This window comes from Lutra lutra, chromosome 3, assembly GCF_902655055.1.
Source record: "Lutra lutra chromosome 3, mLutLut1.2, whole genome shotgun sequence".
Lineage (NCBI taxonomy): Eukaryota > Metazoa > Chordata > Mammalia > Carnivora > Mustelidae > Lutra > Lutra lutra.
Window position 1 is genome coordinate 170,350,725 of NC_062280.1, and position 27,248 is coordinate 170,377,972.

Below are 27,248 nucleotides of genomic sequence, written 5' to 3' on the forward strand. Positions count from 1 at the left end.
AAATTTTCTTAAAACACAGGATTTTAAGTTTAATTAAATATTACTTTAAGACAAAAAAACGTGTAGGCATCTATAGTCCTGTAAAAGACCAAAAGCATATTTTTAAACTGTCTGAAATTTTATCAGTTGTCATAGTAGTTTGAATATTTCTAAATTTAAAATTTTAAAACTAACTAACTAACTAACTAACTAAGAAAACACTACAAAGAAGACTCAATGACAGATGGGACATGTAGGTTTAGACCTATGTATCTATGTATATATATCTATCTATCCTGATAACTAAGTTAAACTAAAAAACTTTAACTTAATTTTCAAAGAAGAAACTAAAACAGGAAAATGATTTAACATTCTGTAGCAGAAAAATAAGTTTAAGGCTAAACCTGCCACATGAGATACTCTGTTCTTACAGATCACAACGTCCTTTATGCCTTATACATATATACCATCTGTTCTGATGATACTGACTTAACAATTTCCCAAATCAGGGACTTCTTTCAATATCCCTATTTTGTTTTTGTTTGTTTGTTTTTCCTATTTTGTTTTTTTAAGACCTTACAGAGGTCTGATATTAAGTAAAAGTAATACTTAACCTATAAATATAATTAACATGCATATCAACAGGATAATTAACAATATATTATTGAATAAATAAACACAAATTGCCCCAAAATATCAAATTTTAAATAAAATGATAAACTTTAATCTTTAAAAATGGAATGGAATGGAAATGACTGAGGTGAACTAATAAAACTTTATTGAAACCTCCTATGTTCACTACGAATGGCCCATCCGTGAATGCACGCATACCCACCCTTGAGTTTGTGAGACAGAGATGAGAGAGCAGAGGCAGGCCCAGCTACACCATAAGTTTTGTAAATGCGCTCGCGAGAAGCAAGGTTGTGAGATGGAGATTCTATAGTGGAAAACATTGGCAAAGAAGCAGCACAGATTCAATGGAAAAAAAAAATTCAGCAGAGAACACAAGCAGAAACAAAGCATTTCAAATGGTATGCACAATCACCTTAGTAAAAAGTTTGTATTTTGCTAAATTTTCCAACAGGTTTACATTTCTCTAAAATTAAAGTGGGAAACAAAGACCAAATTGATTTAAATTAATTAAGATAGCTCCAAATGCATTAAAAGTTAAGGCTCATTTCTCTCATAAACCAAATTTGAACATTCCTTTTTAGACTAATATTTCTTTAATTTAGTTTTCTTGTCTTTGGTGCTTACTTACTTATAAATAAAAGTTTATAAGTAAATTTTTTTCTTTTGTAAATAGTGGGAGATACAGAAATATTACTTACAGTTTAGCATACTACTGTTGCTTAGTTTTCTATATGGACACATGACTATGACTTTTCCAGTATGTATGGAAACATTTAGGGTTGACTACTTTTCTGAATCCACCTTCGGTGGGAAATGTTAGCGCTACTCCCAATATTTAGTATTTGTTCTGTAGAGCCTATTACTGAGATACCAAATTTTGTTTATAAAAAGTTTTGCAACACAAACAAAGCAAAGCAAATTTACAAGTCACTGAAAAATGTTAGACACATTAATGATTTACCATGCAGAAAACGAAGTACTTAAAATTATCTTTTTTCCAAATAATAGAACTTCTAAATTGTAATCTTTTAAAAGTAGTATCTTAAAAAACCTTCTTTCTAAATCTGAAAAAAAAATGTATTTTATTTAAAATTTTAACTCACAGCAATGAAAATAAATGTAATCAGTTGAGCTAAAATAAATTCAGGCAGTAAGGAGATAACTTTGTTATTGAAACAAAAAATTGGATACAACATACACTTTTCTCAAAACAGAAAAAGTAATAGTTGACTGACTTATTAGCATGGCCAAGATTAAAGACGAACTACTCATAAGCCAAGAAGTCCTTCCATGCAAGGTACGGACTATGAATTACATGTCAGACACTGTTCTAGGAACTGAAGATAAAACAATGAACAGAAATAAAGTCGCTGCTCTTATGGAGTTTATTTATGTTCAGGTAAGAGGAGAGGCAGCAAGCAAATATATACTAGATCAAGTGGTGATGAAGTTGGGAGCCACAAGCATGCAGATGCTGAGTGACATTCCATGACTGGAGAGGACCAGTTAGGGACGGGGTCCAGAAGAGACAAAGCCCTGGGACATTCCTAGGAAGACACAACAGAGGAGGATGCAGAAAAGAGAAATGAACAGTCAATGAGGTAGGAAACATCCAGAAAAAGATATTTCCGCGAAAAAAAGAGGGATCAACTCTGTCATACACTGCTGGACAGATCAAGTACCATGAGATCTTAGTACTGACGAACAAAAGTGACTAGAGTAATTTCTGTGAATTAGGATGACTGCAAGGACCTCCTGCAGTGGTTCAAGAGAGAAAGGCAGGAATGCACGGAGAGATGGGGCATACATGCCCTCAAATCATTTTCATCTAAGTTAAAAAAATAGTAATTTTTAATGTTTTTGAGCACCTTCTTTTTGAAGTCTATAAAACCTCAAAGGTACCAAGCACTGCAAAAGGAATTCTTCTGCTATTTAAATCTCATGTAATACAAAGTCTGAACCTGTTGCTGAAAATATCCATTAGGAGGGTACTAGTTTTTGGCTAGAAGAGTTAATTCAAGGGGAATTCAAACTACAAATTTAAGGATACAGTCTTTTTTTTTTTTTTTTAAAGATTTTATTTATTTATTTATTTGTCAGAAAGAGAGAGAGAGAAGGCACACAAGCCCGCAAAGAGGCAGGCAGAGGCGGAGAGAAATACAGGCTCCCTGCCGAGCAAGGAGCCCAATGCGGGACTCGATCCCAGGATCCTGGGATCATGACCTGAGCCGAAGGCAGTGGCTTAACCCACTGAGCCACCCAGGCGTCCCTAAGGATACAGTCTTGCTTGCTAAAATCTATGAAGACAAGGTTTAGCAGGAGGACACCGGAGAAGAAATCAGAATACTATCTTAATTGGAAGCACCCATAAATATAAATGTGAAAAATAAGGCAATTTGTAGGGTAAATGTTAGAAGTTTAAAGACAAACTCCTGGAAAAGGTTTTGAAGCCAAAATCGCGTTGAAGTCTTTTCAATATGTTACAAAGCCTAGAGAGACTGAATTCCTAGGTATGATTCAAGTGAATAAGAAAAAGTTTTTGGAAGTCTTAAATGCCTAAAGAAATTAAGCTGTGATTACACACTTGTTCTATGCATCTAATTTTCACAAAATTAGCTCATATTTGAAAACAGTTTGTTACAATTTTTTAAAAAGATTTGTATTTTTCAATTTAAAAAGAGATAATCCTTAAGATATACACTGATATCTTTATACAAAAGAAAAAAAGTTAATCAGCTTTCAGGCAATTTGTTGGAAATTAAAATAATCATGTTCTTTTTAAAATCTCACTTTTTAGGCAAAACACCCAATTATTAAATTTGCCTCTGTGGAATTCTGATTATTTTGGGTGCAACATACAGTTCACTAAAGAGAGTATTAAAAGCAATATAAAAAACAGGATTTTTCTCCAGTACTCATGTGAAGTCTATGTTGTGTGTTTGGTATAAAATATCCCTTTATTAGCAATATGTTTTTTAATGTGTCATTTATTCTTAGTTTTCTTTGTTTTGGATCCCAACTATTAAGTTTCCTGGGGAACTTAGTTCATTTTCACATCACAGCAACTCTGAGTTCACTGTAAACTGTACTTAAAAAAATTACTCCCTAGGTACTGATAAGAAAAAAAACAGTATAACTTTCATTTTTAATAGGAAAGCATTCTTGTTTCAGTTTAACAAGGACAAATTGTGGTTTTGCTGTGAATTTTAGAACCCTGACCTTTGTCACTGGGAACATAAACTGGAAGAATCAAAGAATATGCCACCATCTAGTGGCAGCACACAAAACTGCAGTTCTGGGATTTAAAAAATAGCATTTCATTGTTAAGTCAACAATTAAGCAAGGACCAGAAATGTTAAACGGAATATTAGAAACGACACTATGCTGAAAATACACTATATCTAAGAGGTCAGGTGTCTAATCACATCGCCTATGTCACTGTCCCTGACACTCTGATAGGAGAAATAATATTGATGGAATTTTTGCACTTAACATCCATCCTATAGAAGGCTACAAATAACTGGCAGAAATAATCTTCAGCACCTATTTCTCCTTCTTTTCTAGTTCTCAATCTTAAAAAGATTTGTATTGGATTTGATAGTCTCAATAAAATTACTAAATGTAATCCTAACATAGATATTTGGAAGTATTTGAGGACATTTTATAAATAAATCTATGACAATGCTCAAATTTCACTGTATTCTGTCCATGCTTATACATACCTACATTGATGTGTGTGTATATATATGTTTTAAAATATAAGAAAGAAATCTAATTCTATAGATCCTTCATAAGCAATGATCATGAAATTTCACTGAGCTTATTATGGTAGAACGACAGGGACAGAGCTCCTGACTTTCTTCACCTGATTTAAATCCCAGTACTGTACATTTGTATTCTGCTCTGAATAGAACTTCAGATATTTTTGACTGTATGGATGCCTTCCACAGGCAGAAAATAGTTAAGTTTAACTTGATATTCTGGAAACTATTTTAAAATTATCTATTTTTAAAAATATAAAAAAAACTAGTTTATTGGTTCTTGAGACACTATATAAATTAAAAATTCAATTTTAGTATATGTGCTGCCGAAGCGAGCACTATAAATTAAAAATTCAAAGTGGTCAAAAGATGTGAGTAATTGAACAATATGCAGATAAAAAATTAGTGTAATTAAGTATAACAATTATTCTCACTTCTGTCTAATAATAGTTTGGAGGATTTAAAAGAAGGTGATAGTTAATAATTACATACTCTTAGCTAGCAGCCGCCTGGACTGGCAGTTTTAGATGCAATATCACTGCATGATCAGTAAATCTAGAATACTGGTAAATGTATGAGGAAGAAAGCTGAATTACATGAATGCTAAAGGAATGGGAAATTAAATCTGTTTATCAAATGAATTATAAAATAATGAAATCTAGAACAAAATTTCCAACTGAAGGATAAAACAGAAATAAGCTTTTCATTAAAATTTAACACTAACCTAAATGATAAGAAAGTTGTAAGAAAGATGGATGAAAATCTGAAAGGTGGATAACCCCTAAAACACAATGTGTCTCTAAGTAACTTCTAGACATAACTGCACCTGCATAAAACATATTCATAGCATATTACTGAATAAATAGTAAATTCCAAGTAACTATGGTTAAGGGATATAACATTAGGGAAAAGTGTATCACTTCAGAGTTTTTGATGGCTGAGATAGGAAAATTCTGAGAAAATTTGATGTGTATGTATCCTGGGCCTTAGAAAGAATCACTTCAAAAAACTCCATGAAAAGGTTAAGTATTACTCCTTAAGCAATAATGTAAGGCACAAGAGGGCTGGGGATGCTCTCAAAAATAAAAATCTGGCTCTCCACAAACTTCTTACTAGTTGTAAGGCGAAAAATGGCAACTATCCATCAGAGAAATCAGACTCTTTTTTCAGGTTCATAACCATGTCTTGTCTTCAGGAGGATCCAACTAATGTAGAACAAAGACAGCTAGAACTGAAATCAAGACAAAAAGGCTTTTAGAAAAGATACTTATGTTTGAAGAAAGAAGAAAAGAGGAGGCACATAAATTCAAGGTTCCATCTGTGCCACAGCTTCACGGTAGGCAGGTAAGCAAATGGGACAAATTTTGCGGTATGATTACAATCCAGGATAGAAAGGACTTCTGTCTTGGAAACAAAGCTGGCATTTATACACTAACATTCATAGTAATATCTGAAAATAGTGTTAGTACATGAAGAATCAATCTCAAGAAAAATAAAAGTTATGCTGTAAAATGTACACTGAAGACTAGCTAGGAAACCTTAATTGTTTCTTTCCAAATTCTTTCTTGCCACTCCTTCCACACTGAGAATAAAACTGCTCTCTCTCAGGCTGTGATTTCTTCTAATCTTCCCTGGAGCTTAAGAGATGTTAAGTGCTTGCATCAAAAGGCAAAAGTGATATCAGCAGATAACACGTATGGGGTACCCCACTTTACGGCGGGGTAAACAGGGCTCAGATAGTCAGTTACCTACTATATAAAGCTATTAAGTAGCTGGAGGGGAAATTTGAGTTTTAAGTCTTTCCATCACTTCATCTTTATAAGCTAAATAAACACAGTGCTTTAGTATATATTTATATTCTCAAATGTAAATAAATATGCATGCAGATACTCAAGTGGACCTTTTTAGTCACATTTAACAAATTTTGGTTTCATTTAAGAATGTGACATACAGGTGTAACAGAAAAACTCTTGTTGCAAGGTAACCTTGAGGTTTCCTATCTGGGCTTGAAAGTCCTGTCAAAATAACAGATAACATAACAAATAATAACAAAATAACATATGTTACATGTTTAAAATGTCTGGGAGAATACTAAATTGTCTTCATTATAATTTTTTCTACAGGAAAAATAAATACAAACTACTTAGCATCCTGTACAGTAGATATAAATGCCCATGTTAAACAGTCATTTGGGACAGTTTCTTAGTTGGAGGATCATTCTTAAGTATAAACTCAGAATTATCATAACTCTGTATATTAGGCATCATACAGGCATTATAGTGGTTTATTTATTTATAGTGGTTTTAATTAGTACTGAAATATTGTTCCTCTTCTTTGAGGATGTACTCTGAGTAAAAACTGGAATATCTAGCATGAAATAACAAGAACTACATGATCTTAAATTCATGTTTTACACTGAAGAAAGTGATCATCTTAGGCATTTACACTCAATAAATATTCCTTCGATGCCTATGATGTATGAGACCTGGGCAGGGGCTATGGAACAGAAAATGATGCTTTCAAAAGGAATGAGTAAAGTCAGTGAAAGTAAGCAGTGTGATATTCTTATAGAAAGCAGGCAGAGATATCATTTTCCACCTCAGTTCACTAGACCCTCATTGCAAAATTGTTTACCAATTCTAAAAACGCCATAAATAATCTGAAATAAAAAAGTAAGTTATAGAACAGTAAAGAAAAAGCTTACATGCACACTTCTCTCTCTCATGCCTATCTACAAATAAGGGAAATTTGTAATTTTTTCTATAATCATTCTATTTCACTACAATAACAGTTGAAAAAATTTGTGTGTATATATAATTTTGTTAATTTCCAAAAAAAAATTACCAAATTAATTTAATGTACTAGGATAAATACCAATTCCAAAGATTAGTGAAAAACTACGCCTCAGGAACAAAACAACCTAAATAATTACTGATAATAGCACTCACAGAAATTCTAGATTAAGTTAACATGTGGGTCAGTTTAATATGTGTCTACGTGGAGCTTGTCTACTTAACTGGGAACCTGAGTTATGACATTTAGGAAATCTTTTTTTCCTTTCCAACTATTCTGCATTCTTAAAATTAAACTATAAAACAAACAAACTAATAAAACAAAACAAACAAAATACTCTAGATGATAAAACAAATGTAATCAGAAATTTTAAAAACACCTATTGGGGCACCTGGGTGACATAGTTGGCTAAAGTGTCTGACTCCTGGTTTCGGCTCAGGTCATGATCTCAGGGTTGTGAGATTGAGCCCTGTGTCAGGCAGTGAGCTCAGTATGGAGTCTGAGTTTCTCTCTCCCTCTGCATCTCCCCCACACCCGCCACCCTGCCCCTGCTTGCTCTTTCTCAAATAAATAAATCTTAGAAAAAAAGACCCACACATATTAAAGGCCAGTTTTGGCAGTATTACTTATCAGTACACAAAGGTTAATACTTAAAACATGGCATTTGTAGTCAGTAGGACTGGCCTCACATTCTGGCTCTAACATTTTACTGTATGTGTTTCTAGGGAAAATCATTCATTCTAAACTTCTGTTTCTTTGATGGTGATATTACCTTAAATGAGGATGTATTAAAGTGCTTAAACATAGTGTTTAGTCCATAGTGGAGACTATCAGTATAAGCAAAAATTAGTAAATATATGTTTTATTTTCCTATCATAAAAGTGTAAGACAAAAATGAGTCTCATTACTAATTAGTAATGGGAAATTCAGTATGTAGCCATCTTCTAAAGCAAGGTGAACTGCTGGTGTGACAGACAGCAATGATGTTCAGGAAAGAATACCCTGCTCAGGTAGTCTTAACAATAAGCACTCTGCCACATTTAATTTTCTTAACATGATGTGATTAAGGCCATTGTAATTTATTTCCAAAACATTAAAACTATTTTACATTCCGCCCTGTTTTTAGTCATTCTAAAAATTAAGAATTCTGGTTTCTAGAATTTGGAAATCAAACTTCAATGATATTCTGATGAGACTAATAAGTTTAGAAGAAAGATTTAAGTAATCCTCATTGTTGGAGTACAGGCAAGCAATGATTCAGAACATTGGTAACTGAGATATGTCTAGGCCATGATTTCAAATTTGCTCCAAGATGGTGAAGGAAGAAGTGGTACTTATAACACCTAGACACAAGAGGCATAAAATTACTTTGATACAGTGTCAGTTGGAAACCTGTTATCCTTTGGGAGAGACAAATCTGATTTTATTATGGTTGTTATATTTTAAAATATTTCATTAAATAATTTGGTAAAACAAAAACAATAATTATACTTTTTTTGAGAAGACTTGCAATGATCGTTCAGGTAGACCAAAAATATCCTTACTTTTTCTCTTTGCTGCTGCTATGACATTATCAGGGTAATTTCTTGTTTAAAATATTATACCTAATATGGATTTTCTGCCTAACTGATCGTGATTTTTTTGTTTTTGTTTTGTCCTTTGTCTTTACCTTTCGACCTTCCTGTAATCTGGACAAATATAAATGTAAAAAAAAAAAAAATTGTTGCTCCATAAAATGAGTAAGCTAAGCTGTCACTTTTCTTTCCTTCTTTTGTAATGTTTACCAAGGAAGGAAAAAAACTACTCTATACTCATGACACTATTATATTTCCTTGAAATTCTTCTTTTAAGAGACAGTCAAGTGAATATTTACATATATAAAGAAAATGACAGGCTAGACATTGATATTACTTATATTTCTAAACTACTTAATTTCATTAAACTTGCCTAATATATAGTACAATCCTAGAAAAGTTTATACTCCTATATACTCTAAGATAGATAATAATATCATAATGAGTAACATCATTTGCATGAGGTGGGACTTTCATAAATATCTCATTCAGTGACCATGCCCATATATTATAGAGCTGATATATGAACTGAAGGCCAAAAAGAACATATTGTTGTCATACTGCAAGAAGCTCTGAGAAGTTTATGTGGAAGCCTCAGGAGGTCATTAAGAAAAAAGAACACTCCATTAAGAGTAATTTGTTTGGGTCTATTTTACAGATCAACGTGAGTTACTATCCTGGATGAGGGGCAAAAGCAATCCTAGAAGGCAGAGATAAAATCAAACGACCACTTTAACATAGTAGGAAAAAGAAAAATAACAACAAAAAAATAAAAAGCAAGAGAAGAAACAACAATTTGAGAAAATCTCGAAACCTAAAGTTGCTACACATTTCACAGATACCAAATTCACTTAAAAGAAACAAACAAACCTGCCCAGTACCACCTCTCCTCCACCCACTTGTACAGTGAAACAGGTTTATTCTTTTTGGGCATCTCTAAGTAATAACGATCCAGTGTAAAACAATGAGAGTTATCTCTATAACTGATGCTTAGCATAGTCATGCATATTGTAAAAGAAAAACTTAAATAAAATAGGTTTTTCTTAACATGCTTTAACATATGTATTTGCTTATGCTGGAATTAGAATAGAGAGCATAATAGTCAGACTTCAGTAACAATACTTAATAAAAAATGAGTGATTAAAAAACAAATGTTTTAGCTGCAGAATGTCTTAGTTCAAAATAGCTTAAATGCTTCAAAAATGTGGGAAGGGATAACATCCTCATAAAATAAAACCAGTCAAGTGAGTTGATAAATAATCAGTAACTGATAAACAACTTGGAACAAAGCTTCAGAAATGGCTTCATGAGGCAGGTAAGGCTGACAGACTTACTCTGAAGCTGAGGCTGCTGGAAGGAAAGGGGCTGTCCAAACACAAATGGGCTGTGGACTAGGGAAGAGGGAGGTTTTGCAGCTTGATCAAAGATGGAAGGAGCTGGGAGATTGGGCCGTGACTGAATGGAATTCAATATGGCACTCAGTTGGTCACCTGCAGTGGGCAAAACAGTCAAAACTACAACTTGTTATTAATTAACATCCAAAATGGCAAAGAATATGGTGCTTTATGACATTCAGATAAAGTTAAACACTAAATAAAACTATGCCAATTCAGAAATGAGTGGAAACTGGTGTTGATTATCCTCAAGTTAGGGACAAAATGTTGCATGTTGTTTTAATACTCTTATGTAACAGCCCACCTACAAAAAAAATTTATGTAAATTCATTCACAACGTTGAGCAGCAGCATGGAAGAATTCAGAGTCCATGAAAAATCTATGATAGATAAGTTGACTCAGTATCATACCAGTGTAAATGAAGATCTAAGTAAACAAAGTCTTCTACATAATACCTAACAAATAACTAAATAACCCTGCCTCATATGCATTACACTTCATGCAGAAGATAAGCAAATATGAAAATGTTTTTAAGTAAATGTAGAATTGAAGAGAGGCAAAGCCTATGTTATTAACTTAATATATTTACATTTAGTTAATATATTAATATTTTCTTTAAGTTGTTCCTGCCAAAGAAATTATACTTCTTAAAGCATGAACTCCTTTGCTTGGATGAATAATATAAAAATCTGTAAGACCTACAAGATAAAAAGGAGTATGAGCTATCTAATTTGAATAGTAGCTCAAATGTGAATTGTGACATTTTTCCTTAAAATTAAATACAAAGGACTTTAACAGATAAATATTTTTAAAAATATGAAACAATATAATTAGATGGATGATCCTTAGCTCCTTCTTTGTAAGATTATGCATATTAAATAGTTTATATGATGCTGAAAAGAGAAGAAGAAAAAAAACATTTAGACTAGTTGATGCAGAAATTGGAAAACAGTACCTTTCCAATCCCTAAATATAATAAAGTTTTTAAAGTGAAAACTTTAAATGAAGCAGCAAAAAGCAAAAGAGTTATATGGAAGGAACTGTGTACACAGCTACATGTCTACTTTTCAAAAACTTACGCTGTAAATTACAGAAAGGATTTTAGAGATTATGAAGAATTTTTTACAATTAAGAATAAAGAATTTTTGCAAAAACAATTTCTTGAACTTTGACAGTATAAAAATTTAAAGAAAATGGGAACTACTGTTAAAGGTAAGTTCATAAACAAAGGTTAGATATATTTAATTAGATTTAAGTTTCTTAATACTCCTTTGCACCATCTAAATATTTAAAAAGCCCATAAATAAGTACATGCTATTTCTGAACAATATTAGCAGAATCACACTTTTAAAAAGTAATACTTTATTATTTCTACTTAAGAACAAATTTTCTCAGCAATGTCTGTCTCTTAAAAGTTGATTTATATATCTATGATGTTTTATAATATTTTAAAGACTGATTTAAAGTGATAGCCACCAGTATAATTTAGACATTACAGCATACAATTTGAAATAAATATGGCTTTAAAACAGATTATTAACAAAGCATAGTAGCGGTAAGTAAATGCTGAGGTTTTAATTTAAGAATCGACAATGGGAGAGAGAAAGGGACATGAAGAAAACACCACCAAGCACTTACCCTACTTAAATATGAAGATCTAGCTCAAGTTAGTTGAAATGTGACCTACCAAAACTAAGCAAGCAGGTATCCCCAAGCCTGCAGGATAGACCAACATAACAGAATAGGAAAAGCCAAAAAGAAATCTTGTCACTAGGCTTCCTTCATATGAATACTTTGTGGAGAGAAATAAAGGTATCAAACAAAATGTAGTTTTGTTTTAAATTGAATATTTCCTTTATACTGATGTCATTTTGCGTCTTGTTGACTATTGCATTATTTCACTTGCTCTGCAAGTCAGGTCTAATGACACTGTTTTTATTCCTTGACATCAAATCCTATGAATTAGTGTAAACATCATTTTAAAGTAAAATTATTTCCACATAGGCTATCTTCTCCCTCTTACCATCATCCAGCAAGTAGCATATTTGCTACTTGCTGGATGATGGTAAGAGGGAGTATGCTACTTGTATGCTACTTGCTACAAGTATGCTACTTGTTGATGATATGCTGATTTAGAAAAGAAGTCAGGATCAGGTACATGGAAAAGAACAGGAATGTGTCTGAATTTAGATACAGATACAATTTTAGATGAAATTCAGGTATAAATTGTTCTGAAATAATTATTGTTTGCATTGTCCCTGACACTGGTCTCTTCTAATACTGCAGTCCAAAACAGTTACACACACTTTATATTTTTTGGCTTAGGGCTTTTGTTTTTCTTTTCACAACCTTCTGATTTCATTATACCTACCAAACCCAAAGATATCATTTATTTCATGTGATTCTAAATTAACTAAGGTAACTTGGTTAGACATTCAAAACCACACATATGTAATAAGGCTGATGTCTAATATTACTTAAAATGTTTTGATTTTAAATGGATCATTGTGGAGGGTTCTTTTTTTTTTTTTTTTGGTCATTAACACTACTCTTAATAATAAGTGGATGATAAAAACAATAGATCTTTTACTAGATTTCACAGAATCTTTATGATGTGAATTCCAAGTGAGTATCTTTAAAATAAGAGCACATAAGCAAGAACTCCTATGAAACGTAAACTAAAACTGGTAAAATGATAACATAAAAACAACACTTTTGCAAACATTTTGATTGTTAGTTTTCTAGGAAACTTTAATAAAGTTTCATGGGTGAACAGTAAGAAAAATGGGTAAAAGAGAAGGTAATAAAAAATATTAAAGTTGGGTAGGTAAAAGACTCACTTTCAAACACCTACCTTTATTATTTCCAAGTCCATAATCAAATCCTTGGGCGCTGCAACTTGCCCCTTTATTAAAAGCTTGCACTGAGAAAGGGCTTGGAGGAGGAGTCTGAGAATTCTGATCCAGAAGAACTTGTTCTATAATAAAAGGCACAGCTATAACATTAGTTTCTTATGTGCTATTCCCTATTTACTTACATTTCTAGACTCTTTTCAAAAAATCAATCCCAGCACTTCCCTTAGGCAATACTCTTCAGTATGAGAGATACCAGCAGTGGAAGAGCTCTTGTGGAAAATACCCATGAACATTAATCTCAGTGCAAAAGATAACATCACTCTTAAAACCTCAGAATGGTCTCAGCACCAAGCATGAAGTCTGTTTCTAACCAAGCAGTAACTTTGCCTACTAGTTTTACTTAAAGATATGAAAGACCTGTCTGTAAAGAATTTTAACAAGAGGAAAATTTTGTTTTACTTATACTACCTCATATAAATTGCTATAGTGCCAAATCCTCTTATTTCCATATTAGGTACAGTTACTTACTAATACCAATGAGCAGACTATTTGGATACAATTATTAACTAATCTTAGTGATTTTAAGGCACTAACTAATCACTTTTTTCCTGATCACCCCAGGTCTTATGTTAATTTAAGAATCACATTATGATCAAATATATATGTATCAAAGAGGGAAAGGATGTTAAGTGATGGCAGAGAGAAATGTAAACTTCTGCTTTTAGGGCTGAAAAACTTTCTTAGCAGAAATAATATCCTAATTTAATTTAAGAAGCATTTTATTTAAGAAGAATCTTCTACCTTCTAAGTAAATAAGTAAAGTAAAGTAAGTAAGTGAGTAAAATTCTCCCTTTAAAAGTCAGTCTTTAGAATAGACAGCATTTTACATTTTAATAACAGCTAACCTTCCCATCTGGCACCTTTATGTTCTTATTTGTTCATGTAGCTTTCATATCAAACTTATTAAGTATTTTCATTTTGTAAATGAGAAAACTGAAAGACAGAGATGCTAGGTAACTTGGCCAAGGTCACACTACTGAAAAGCTGCAGAGCTTGTATTTGTGTTCTAGCAGTCGAGCTCCGGAGTCCACTTTTACACATGAGGCTGTATTAGGCCATACTGCCAGTTAAAATAATTATTACACTAGGAAGGTCCTTTGATAGTTACCTACACTATTCTCATACTATTGAACTATGTCTTCTATAAAGTTGATCTCACTTTAGGTATTTTTATTTATATCTAAATATTCCGATATAGTGGAAATGTTTACAAATTTCTGAATACGTACTATGTAAGTATATTATAAATGAGAAGGTTATTCTGTAAAATGTCTGACTTACATCAAGTGAACCCTTTTTCATTCTCACAACAAATGGAAGAACAGTTATGCCACAAGGGAGTAGGTTCTCAAATTCTATTCATTGACTACTGACACAGGGTGGTATGGTGTAATGAGCACAGCACTTCAAACACGTATGAAGATTCTGGCTCAGGTCTTACATCTGCCATATAGCCAGCTGTACAACCATAGGCAAGTCATTTTAAATTCTGTGACCTTTAGTTTCCTTATCTGTAAAATGAAGATTATATAACTTATCACACAGGGTTGTTGTGAGGGTAAAAAAAAAGGAGGACTTTAATGTACAATATTAATATATCTAAATGTACTCTGTCATTCATGAAGCTTTAACTTTTTAAAAAATCTATTTATACTTATGGCCATATTACCTCTTGGGACAATAAATACTGTGAACTTACTCTCTTTTGGGTAAATACACATGTTCTTTTATTTATCTGACCTTTTCCTTTAAGTTTTGGGATTTGATTTGGAATAAAATCTATGCTTGACTTACCCATTTATTTTGATGCCCTAACTAATATTTTTGTGACCCAACTTGTATTTACAAAACTTAGTATGCAGTTAGTATGTTTTAGAATAAGGAACACAAAGATTAAAAACCTGTGCCTGTCCACAAGGGACTCACAATCTAGGTTTAAAGATATGAAAATTAACTTCAATATAGAAACAGTTTTGTCTAGTGGTGAATATAGTTCTTTGGAAACATGGAATTCTTGACTCAGTCAGTTTCAGTTAAAGCTTCACCCAAGTGATGACATGGTCTGAACTTGGAAGAACCATGTTTCTGCCCACAGGAGAATGAATAGAGGGGGACAATAAGGAAAGTCTTTTATCAAATAAGACCGTTACTAAAAAAGATAAAGTTGAAAGCTGAAACTCTAACAACAACATAGTAATGCTCCAAAAAATGCTATGCATTTATCCAATGCTCAATGAGACAAAATTCAATCAAATGAAATTGCCTGGGAGAAGTACTGTGATTAATGGTTTGAAAAGTGAATCTCTATTTAGTGGCAGAAAGGGTAAAACATTCAGTCCTGGACTGGCACAGAATAATGAATTCATATGAATCCACATCAATGAAATAAAAAGCATGGTTCAAGGATGGAATCATATGTTTCATATTTTCTTTTAATTCTCTTCTTACAAGTGCATTCATTTAGTATCCATTATTTTACAAACAAATGTTAACAATTTTAAGATTTTAACCTTTAGTTTTGCTTTTTTACCTAAAAAAAAAAAAAAAAAAAAAAAACACGCAAAAATGCTGTTTACTTCTGCATTCCAAAGTTTAATCAGATTAAATCACAAATTTAAGCCAACTTGCCATCTTCATGTCGGAGGTACTGGTTTCCGCCTCTGTCTCTAGCTAAGGACCATGCCTCTCCTTCATCACTCTCACAGAACTCTACCATGCTGTTCTTATCCAGCTGCACCCACGCACCTTCAGAATTGGTTACCTAGTACATAACAAAAAGCATGATTGATTGATTGGCTTGACTCTTTAGGGCACTCAGGCTGAAAACCAGCAACAAATTTAAGTGTTTGAACAGGGTAATCATTCAGAAAGTTTTTACCAGAAATTAGTTTCTGAAATTAAGACCACAGCCTGAGGTAAGACAGAAATCAATAAAAAGTTCTGTAAAATACTGCTTATTTATGACTTTGGTAAAAATAGTAATTTTTAAGGCACAGGATAACCCCTAAGTAACTTGAAATATTACCCCAAAACAGGTGGCACTCTCTCTCTTTTTCTTTTTGGCACCTAAAATGTCCTAAAACGGCAAACTATTATTTAGATTGGTCGTGTCTATAAAGTAACCTGAAAATGACCCTGACACTGAGAAATAGCATGACACACTACATCTTCAAGCTCATCAGTGAGGCAAATGCCACAGGTGACTAAAAAGTAATTTTATTTGCTCAGGACTTCAGTGAGACACATAAATGGGAACAAAAAAATGTAATTTTATATGTATTACATCTCCACACCAATTCATAGCAAATATTTTAAAGTGCTGTTAATCAATGACATTGTACATTCTGTAATTATGAAAAGATATATGCACATACCAAACATTCATATGTACAATACAAATCATTTTGTTAATATAAATATTGTTTTCACAAGGATAATTATAAGAAAAAAATTACTTAAAAAAGAAACAGAAAAATTATGTTAGTAATATTTGTAATACAAGTAAAGATAAAGAACATTAACATTTAAGAACCTGGGAAGGAAATGGCAACCTTTGGAAGAAAAGAGATGCTCTGGTTGTATTATATTAAAAAGGAATAATTTAGAAGTCATGAAGCTACAAGAATCCATACCTCTCCCACTGCTTTGACTTTGTTTCCCAGAACTAACATTCCAATTGGGATACCTCTAAGGTTAGGGCAGCTTCTGATGTTGTGACCGGAAGGTCCCGTCTTCACTACCTTGTACATGCCTGGCCCTCCTCGCAAGAACGGCATATCCTGTTCTTGCATTGTGGCTTCCTGTGGGCAGCAGGAGTTTATATCTTTGAAAAAGTCATCAGTATTAGTTTTAGGTTCCTGAAAATTTGAATAGGGAAAAAAAAATAAACAAAATACAATCTATTATCACTTTGTCATCCTCTTATTAATAGCTTTTACAGCAAGTCTATAATACTATCCAACGAGAATACAATAACAGAATATATACATTAATACCACTACTAAAGAACCTTTCAGTTTCTCAATGCTGAGTAATAGTTAAAATAGATGTGAAGAAAAGTTAGTGGGAGAGCGAATGAACCTCTGGTTTTTGCCCACCACAGTTTAAGAAATATGGTAGTACTTGGTTTTATTTTTATCTTTTAAGGAAATATTAAAGAGTAGGAACAACAAAAAAATACACTCTGTGAACCACAACTGAATAATTTTGAATCATTATTACTGCATTGCTGCATGTTGGTATGGATTAAAAAGTCTAAATCTTCATTTCCTTACACTTTGTAATATTTATTTATAGAGAAAACAGGTGTGAAGACTCTGGAGACTTATCTATAAATAGTGATAGCAATAATGAAAAAAAAAGGGCATAAAATATAACTGCATCTTAATATTTACTAGTTATGAAGTAAGAGTGCTTATAAGATTTTAACAACTCATACTTTCTTAATATAATACAAATAAAAATGTCTTGCTAGATTTGCTAGGCCATTACTAAACATATTAATGCTATTAACAGAAAAAGATAATTATACTTCCAGTACAGAAATTAATATCAAAGATGCATTTTTACAGAAATATAATACATTTAGATATAAAAGGGTTGTTTCTAAAATGAAAGAAAAGGATATGCTCTAAATTTTCTGTTGAATCTGAAATCTGAATGAAATTGTTTCCTGTGTGAATGTAATAAAGAGAAATAATAACCTCCTCACATTTGTCTTCTTCCCAACCATATGTAAAGGAAAGTTCCATAGTGGGGGTTCTTCCATTGTCATTACTACTCCTTTAAGACAGATTGAAACTGTACTTTTAAATACAGTACTAGAGGGCGCCTGGGTGGCTCAGTGGGTTAAGCCGCTGCCTTCGGCTCAGGTCGTGATCCCAGGTCCTGGGTTCGAGCCCCACATCGGGCTTTCTGCTCAGCGGAAGCCTGCTTCCTCCTCTCTCTCTCTGCCTGCCTCTCTGCCTACTTGTGATTTCTGTCAAATAAATAAATAAAATCTTTAAAAAAAAATAAATAAATACAGTACTAGAGACTCCAAAAATTGTTTTATGTTTAAATACAACAAAAGATGACCATAATGGGGCACTTATTCAAACATTAGGTTAAAATTAAATTAATATTTAGCAATGTCGTATAAATGGGATAAAAGTGAAAAAACCCACTAATATTTATACAAGATAAAATAATCCTGAATAGTTCTATCCTTCTATCACTACAAGTAGTCTCATACTAAAGGGTCTTTCCTATGGTAAAAAATTAAATATAAAATCCTGAGGTTAAAAAAAATAAAAAAAAATGTGGATTCAAGAATTCTGTGTACCTGTGACTCTGATTCAATATATGATCAGGGAAAAATTTTTCTTTAAAGATTTTATTTATTTATTTGACAGAGAGAGATCACAAGTAGGCAGAGAGGGGCAGGTGGGGGTGGGGGTGGGGAAGCAGGCTCCCTGCTGAGCAGAGAGCCTGATGCGGAGCTGGATCCCAGGACCCTGAGATCATAACCTGAGCTGAAGTCAGAGCCACCCAATGAGCTCATTAACCCAATGAGCCACCCAGGCGCCCCCAATCAGGTAAAATTTTTAAACCCACTATTAATCTTCACATAATATTCCATAAATTTCACTAAGGTGATAAATAATCACCAATTTTTACATATACAAATATGTACTAGGGACAGTATTTATTTACATTTAATATAATTGTCATGCTGTATTTATCTAACATTCTTTAGTCATACATTGACAATTTAATGAAATGAGAATTTTAAACACCTGAAAAATTTAGATTAGAATTATAATCTAAAAAAAAAAAAAAAAAGAATTATAATCTAAACTTAAAATATGCATTGTCCTTACCCATGCATTTGTATTTATATAAACTTACATAAGAATACAAAAGATGGTGCTCAAAATAAAAATGGGAGAGTAAGGGTCTAAACTTTAAACTGTGTTACTACACTAACAAAGTTCTCAGTAAACAGTTAAAAATGTCTAGTTGTGAATAATCAATTTTAGTAAATAAATCATGCTATTTCATAGTTGGAAGAGGCACGTTAGTCCTATTTACAACTCATTTTTTAAAAAATTACATGGTATGATGTCAAAAACAAGCAAATATGAATAGATTTAGTGAAAAATCAATTTCACTGGTATTCAATGATATATCTACAGCTTTTAACTGAGTTATAACAATATTTCTAACGTTTGATCATTTAGTGCAACATTAAGAGCTAAGTCTTGGCAAAAACTAGTAACAATTTCAAGTTATTCAGTGAAAGGTAATATATGAGAACTTCTATTAAGATATTTGTTATTGAACTATACAAATTAATAAATACAAAACAAAGTCTACACTTTTTTTTATACTAAGCAGCATAAGAAGAACTGATATACAAAAAAGGTCATAGAACTATAGCTGTCATCCTCAAGCAACCCTAGCAAAACACCCTTCATTCAGTACAGAAATGGAAGACCTTGGGGGCCAGCCTGTGAAACTGACGAAGTGCAGTGCTCTTTTTTCTCCTTGCATTCCCACCCCATTCTCAGATGAACATCCAAAAGGGCACTGTGAAAGGCTAGGGAAGAAGAGAAGGGCCACAGAGTGGGGCCTCGCCCACTGAAATAAGCAAGCTCTGAGAAAGCCAGATGTGGATGTCGTGGGAAAAGCTAGTCATAAATTACATATGCAAATCTGAAGTCATATAAAAGCTTAACTTAAAGTAATAATACATTCTTCGGCAAAAGTAGAGGGAAAAGGATTACCATGGAGACTCAACTGTAGCACTTTTTTGGCAAAAATTCTTTTATTAACCATAAGCAAAAGCTTCAAAAGGTAGAAGGTAAAATTTATTATACATGCTGAAATACCTGAATAATGTATGACTGTTCCTTATAGTTAACTCACCTGGGGAAAAAAAGCTTTGGAAGTCCATGAAAATACGTCCAAATCCCTGACTCCTTGGCTAGCATTAAAGATACTCTGAGCGACAAAGTTTAAGAAAGAAAAATATCAACAAAGAAAGGGAACAGGATATTATCTGCAGAAGATGCGTTTACGGTAACAACATTGTTCTGTACTCTAGCACCAGCACTGTGATATTATTTTACTAAAGGGAAACTGAAGCCACCTGAGTAAACCACACAGCAAAGAAAGACTGATAAATTTAAGTTTTTGTCAAAAGCTCTCCATGGATATAGTGTGTCATGCCATTTACTAAAATTAAGAGCCAGACATTGATTTAAAGCTTAAGACAGTCAATGCAAGTAGGAAACCTTCAAACTCTTTTAATAGACGACATATGTTTCAATACATGCTAGATTTGTTTTATGACAGAAAACAGTCTGCTGTTTTATAAAGAAAGTGTAAATAATATAGATTGTATTGATAGTGCAATTATCATTATGAATAATAATGGCATGTAGAATCTGTGGACATTTTTGCTTTTTAAAGTACAAAAAAGAAAAAAAATAAAAAACTAAAAAAAAATAAGTCATTTTTTCAATTTCCCTTTCTTCTCTGAATGAGAAAAAATCGTTTGGAAATGTTACTGAAAGCTGTTAGGAAATATGTTAAGAAAAGCATACAGAAAAACATACAACCTGAATCTTTTCTCAAAAGACGGACCTAGTTTTCTTCATTTTAAAGTTTAGGAAATGCACAGAGCATTTTCATCTCTATGTTAGAATCTAAAAATATTTTGTTAAACAACCAACTTGCAGCAGCATGGTCCCATAAAATCAACATCTTCAGAAAATGTCTTAATGAAAATGTAAATGGGATACATTTTACATAAAAATATCATGCAACTGAATATGTTTGTATGATCTGAAATTAAAATCTCTCCAGTGAATAGCAATTACAATTTTACTGCTTATGTAAATACAGTGATAAGTGGTTATTTTGGGGGGAAAAAAAGAGGACACTCAAAATGTTAATAAAAGCTGTTGTCATCTAAAACTTCAACACAAAAGAAATGTAATTCCCAACCAATTATAAGTCACTTTTGATAATGAAAATTTATTTAATATTCTCTAGTTCTGTATTTTCCTCATGTATATATGTATGGACAGATGTAGATACACACCCATATACATACATATGCATGTTAATTCAGAAATATAAGACATATGAAAGCCAGAAAATGAATTTCTAGTAATATGCCTACAAATAAATCTGAAACAAAATAAAAACCAAAAACCAAACCCCCTCCACATTTAAAAATGTACAGCAAATAGGGCCCTTTCTCTTCAGGTGAAGTAGAAACAAGATGCAAAGCATTTTGAAATACTATTCTTTGGGGAAAAAGATGTCCTTACTGGTTCACTCATGTATATAGAATTTTTGGGCTATGTGCTCAATGGTTTTTCTCCTTCACAGAAAATAGAGGTGCAGACCTTTTGACATAAAACAATATCAAGTTTTTTTTTTAGCATTTTCTATTTTTTCTAGCATAAATTTCTGTAGTGTTAAAAGCAATGTAAAAAGCATTGTGAAAAGCAAGGCAGAAGTTAGTGGTAAGAAGCAATGTCGTGATTAACAATATTTAAAGCTTGTACTTTTATTTCAGTGTGCAAACTTAAGTTTTTCCGGAGTCTGAGAACATGAGTTAACATGTATAATGATATTTTAAAGTTACATGACTGCTAACCATTATAATAAATTGCCAATCAAATCAATTGTGTACGTGTTAATCATATATGGAGTCAAATTTGACACTTGTCTGCTTTTGTTCTGAATTTGTGGAAAATTCTTAGCCACACTGATTTACTATTATTATTTTAAGAATATGGTGTCCAAATAAAATTCAGTTTATCAAATATCAAAAATACATCTGATAGAAAGCTCGAGTTTAAAAATAATATATACTTGCATGGTTTTCTTTAGAAAATTTAGGAAATTTGTTTAAAGATATACACATGCATGAAAATATTAATTTCTCTGAAGTCTCAATTTCTTACTTTAAAAATACATAAATTAGGATTTATAGATTAATAGGAGTACCACTATGTATGTGTGTATATACATATACACAAGTACACATATATCTATAATAATCTAAGTCCTTTTATTCTCAAAGACTAAAGACAAAGATGGTCTCTTAAGAAAATTAAAACTTAAAGCATACTAAAACCCTAACTAAACTAATGAGCACTAAACTGCAACTCTAAGTTGATAATCTTTCAAGGCACAGAAGATCAAGTAAATGAATAATTTTCACTATGAAAATACATGACCAAACATGCCAAATGTTCATGCAAAAATATGATAATAATTCTTTCCCGGCGCTGCCTGATGAGCAGAGTTAAGAATTGCCATTTTTAAAGTGAAAAAGATAAAATCTCTCGGGAAAATAAAAAACAGCATCTGTATAACAATTAGTGTTATTTTAATTGCCTTAATTTCATTTTGTTACTGGTGCATTAAGTAAATATTTAGTATTTACTAAGATTAAAAAACAGATTGTGTATATATATATACAAGTCTATGAACATAACAAATCCAAGCAATTCAGGGTATGTTAAAGCTGTGTCTATCAGGTATCATCAGGTAACCAAGAAGAATGAAACTGGACATAAATAAAATGTGAAAAACATTTGCTAATTTGACCAACTGCCCTGGGTAATGCTGTTAGAGAGATTACCAAAAGATATTTTCCCTTCATCTCTCTTCCACATTTTCAGGGCCCTAAAATTTGGAAAAATCAACCTACTTTCTATATGTGAACACCAATCAGCCTATGCAGGTTTGTACAAATGCATGGAGATGTTCTGAGACACAAGTTGCTTCTGCAAGAATTCAGATAATATAGGCAATATAAAGATATTTTAGAATACTTCCAATGAGGTATTATTTAGTTTCTGGATATAAACTCTAACACTAAACCCTCACAAAGTTGGAAGCCTCATTTTTGGCAAGTATCCAAAGAACTGGGCCTGCAAGTTTCAAATCACTTTATCTCCTAGCCCTATCCTAGAAGTAAACTTGTTTTCCAAAAAAATTTAAGCTCTACTCTAGGTAGTCAAATATCTCCCATGTCAAGTACATAATTTATTCTCTCTCTTTTTCTACTTATATTTTCCTCAATGAATGAAACATCCTATTAGCCTGCTTATATTTCATAGTTTCCAATCTTCAGGATTTTAATTTAAGATCAACATTTTATGCCCTATGCTTTCTAAGACTGATGTACATCAACTTCAGAGTCCAGAGTGCTAGTCATTTTATGATGGGACCATGACCTATGCCACCTTCAACATGTATCACAGTATTCACCCTCAATTCAACCATTAAGGTCATGAATATTCACATTTATTTAATTTGGGAGTTCAACCCAAAGGAATATGATTTTCAGAGCTATATATTTACTATATCCTTTTGTAATTATGTATATCTTTCTCTCTCCACTACTTTTCTACTTGTGATCCTGGGAGAGTAGCTATCTGTTGACACACAAAAAAAGAATAAAATACATTAACATCACAGGTCACAGTGAAATTAAAGGAGAGAATATTAAATGAGAAGCAGCATATATGTGATAGGAATTATTTTGAGAAGCACGATCATATCAAATGCCAAGATTTAAAATTTAGTATTCAACAAATGTTGAAAGCCTACCATGAGCAAAATGCAGTATTTAATACTTTGGAAGAAATGTGGATGAATAAGAAGGGATTCTTAATGAGTCCTTACCCTAAAGAAGCTTAACAGAAATAAGAGGTATACAAGTACAAGTGGGCCACAGGCAAGAAAATAAACTGAACATTGTGGGTAAGAAGTAAGGCTTTCCTATTTTTACAGACAAAGTACTAAGGAAAGAGAGGGAAACCTAATTTCCCCAGTACTTCTATGCTTTCTACCCCCACTCCTTTACTTCACCATATTAACTAGTTTCCAGTTTCCAAACATAGCAGGCCTCCATAACTTTTGACAGTTGATTCTCTGTCTAGAAATTCCTTCACATTTCTTAGCAACTTTTCTTTAAGACTTTTCGTCTCTTCAAGTATTACTTCCTAAGTGAAGTCATTCTGTAACTTATCACAATGCAACCTAATTATTTGAGTATGGCATGTCTGTCAAATTATATAGTGAGGACCCCAAGAGGAAGAACTGTACTCCTTATTTATTTTATATCCCTTCCCTTTCCTCCCTACTCAGTGCCTACTTCCTATCTTGGTATTTAGGTATATTAATAAGGACTCAATAGTCCTTGAGTGAACAACTAATAAATTACTAACTGCAGCATTACTGAGAAGTACAGATAAGAAAAGATGACAACAGAAATTTCTGAGCCTGGTCAACTAGGAAAACAGTAAAAATGCTAGAAAAAAAAGGAAAGCATTTTAGACAAATGAAACAACATTAAACAAAGATTCTAAGATGCACAACTGAACAGTGTGTTCTAAAATGGGCACAAAGTTCTGGTTTTCTTTTAAAGGGTACAATGTCTATAAGCACATAAGCACCTCATATAAAAGGGTCTGTATTCTTCATATTATTCCCTGTTCTTACCACTAATTAACATATACTTTAAAAAATACAGTTATATATAATAGGAAAGTCTAATGCTGTTTACTCTCTGAACTAAAGCATTACTATAAGTGCTAAAATAGAGTGAAAGTCACATTTGCACTAAGTGAGGATACCATCAATTCTTGGCAAAGTAATTAAGTATTGTGAGGCAGGCCAACGGTTAGTTACAGTACCTATTTGCAATGACAACAGGAGTTCTATAATATGGCTAAATACAGAAGACAGTGTAACAAAAATCACTTTAAAGTTTACTCTAAACAGGATTATTTACGGTGATTTTTAAAGATAATTGATGAAATGTTTAGTCAGTGTTCCAATTTCTAATCCTCGCTCCCACTCTTCCCAACAGTTTGGGTCAGGATCCGCATAGAGTACACACACTGATGTGAATGCAAAATTGTTTTAACAAGAAAAGGTTTAAGAGGTAGATGTCAAGTTTGCTAAAGGCAACTTTTTGGTATTTTTCCATCTTTTTAAGTTACTGGAATCTGTCCTTGGTTATTTCTGTATTATTTTTAAATCTCCAGACTCTCTCCCTCTCTCTTTTTGGTTGAGTAGTGTTTAACAAGTATTAGCCATAATTATACTTGATTTATTTATAAATGGACTGAAGTATAAAGGGAGAGTAGGTAGAAAGTGAAAGTGTTTTTCTAGCAATAAATGTAGTAAGAGATATAAATAAGGAAGTAGAAAGATACATTTATTTAGCTGTATTAATTCCCTGAGAGGATGAAATGGAATCAATATTTCCTCTACCCCTATCATGTTTAGCCTTACAGAGTAACCTACTCATTAAAAACACTAACTGTGTAAGGGGCCTGCCCCCGTCCCTATAGACAAAACCTTAAAAAACTAGTCTGTCTTTGCCTACACCAGGCTGACTGTGTGAATCCTCATCTAACAATTGCATTGAAACAACTTTATACCAGATATGTTTGGAGCCATAGGCCAGTTAGTTTTATCCCCTCTCTCATCTTTGGTCGCCACATAAAATATAAACCCTTCTATCGTATACCTGTTTTCATATTTTTATACTAAAACTGCTGTATGCTTCTCCCTGATTCAGCATCAAACTATTGCCATCTGTCCCATCACTTCATATTGTATCTAAGGGGACCCCTCCTTCAATGGTAAACATCTTTAACCCTGTGGGTCACAGTGCTGCCATCCACCATCTGTGTGTCTTTGTGCTGATACAGATGATCACCTAAGGCTGAGCCTTTTAGTTCTCAGACTGAGGTAGTTAAAATGACTTTCCCCTCCACTATACTTCAGCTACGGGCTCATGGTCACATTAACAGGCCATATCATTCAGTAAAATGCTCTATGAAAAAAAAACCCTCAAATATTCTATTTTATCACAAACCATCTATCCTTCTGTCTCTTCAACTACAGTGTACTTATATATCTTGTTCTAGGATTTATTATGCCTCCAAATCCCTTGGATCCTCCACTTCTCCTTTCATTTTTCTAACTCAGGCTGAATTCCACAGTTGGTGAACTCAAGTCTTCTTTCATCAACATCTGAAATTCTGTCCCTGTTTTTCTGTCACAGCAGCCCCAAATTCCGGCCATTGCTATAATTGACTCTCTTGGCACTTTTGATTCTAGACACTTAGGACTAGGGGTGAGGAAGGGAGGAAGGGCGTCCAGAATGGATCCATCCATTGGTCTCACTGGGTCCTGAGTGGCCCACTAATTCAAAAACAAGTAGTTTTTCTTCAGATCCCTCTCCTGTTTCTCTCAAACATTATTCCAAGCCTTTATTGGATGTCTAAACCCTCTAACTTAACTCATTTGTTTCCATCTTAACTGATGTCTTTCGTCTTTTCTGTCTTATAAAACTCATGGTCTCCTTCAAACTCTTCTCTTTCTCTCACCATCCCTAAAAAAACTTACCTACTGCCATACATATCCCCTCTCCTCTCTCACAAAGCAACTCTCCAAATGTGCCCTGAATTCCATTTTCTCCTTCTTTTTCAGTCTTCAAATTTCTTATCTGTATCTGTATTTCTGCCTTTGTATTGATATCTTTCTTTTTTTAATTTATAAGGATCTCAAGTCATTACTAAAATAAAGGAAGGGGAAAACCTCAGCCTTGTCAATAATCCTGGGCATTCTGAGTTACCTACATTAAAATAGAACTCATGTCATTCTTCAACATAAAGAAAGGCTAAAAAAATACCACAAGTCACTTCATATCTTCAATATTCTGCCTCCACATTTCTTAAAATAAATCACTGACAACCTCTTTCACATTCCAGCAAAAATGCATCATGAAGTATTTGTACGGCTCACCCATTTAGCTTTTTTTTCTTACTTCTGTTACTGCCCTTCTCTCTCTGGTCTCAAGAAGACCGTCTACTACAAACGGTCTCTTGAATGGGGTTTAAGAGCATCAAATAATGGAACACACTGTTCCAAAATGAAACCAGGGGATTTAAAACTTCAACACACAACATTTCTTGATCTTCCTTTCTGCCTTTGCTTATTCTCATTTTATCTGTGTGATTATCTTCCTCTTCCAAAAGCATCTCCTCAAATTAGCAAACAAAGGAATTAAGAAGAAAATTTTGGAGTGGGAGAGATGGTAAAGATAATAAAATTTAATTAATGCCTTATCAGAGATAATGGAAAATGGTTTCAAACCATTTAAGGCTAACT

At 32.8% G+C, this 27,248-nt stretch overlaps 1 protein-coding gene across 13 annotated transcripts in view; it reads right to left on the reverse strand.

Annotated features, from left to right (window-relative positions):
• The window catches only part of MYCBP2 (MYC binding protein 2), a 259,246-nt gene that overhangs the window by 58,554 nt on the left and 173,444 nt on the right, over window positions 1-27,248 (reverse strand). For 5 of the 13 annotated variants that reach the window (XM_047720174.1, XM_047720176.1, XM_047720170.1 and 2 more), the window contains 5 exons: window positions 19,959-20,033; window positions 16,682-16,906; window positions 15,678-15,810; window positions 12,989-13,111; window positions 10,075-10,254 (listed from right to left, as the gene is read on the reverse strand). In XM_047720174.1, the coding sequence (XP_047576130.1) occupies window positions 10,075-10,254; window positions 12,989-13,111; window positions 15,678-15,810; window positions 16,682-16,906; window positions 19,959-20,033 (736 nt within the window). The remainder of the gene's footprint in view (window positions 1-10,074; window positions 10,255-12,988; window positions 13,112-15,677; window positions 15,811-16,681; window positions 16,907-19,958; window positions 20,034-27,248) is intronic. The other 8 variants (XM_047720182.1, XM_047720171.1, XM_047720172.1 and 5 more) reach the window with 7 other exon arrangements.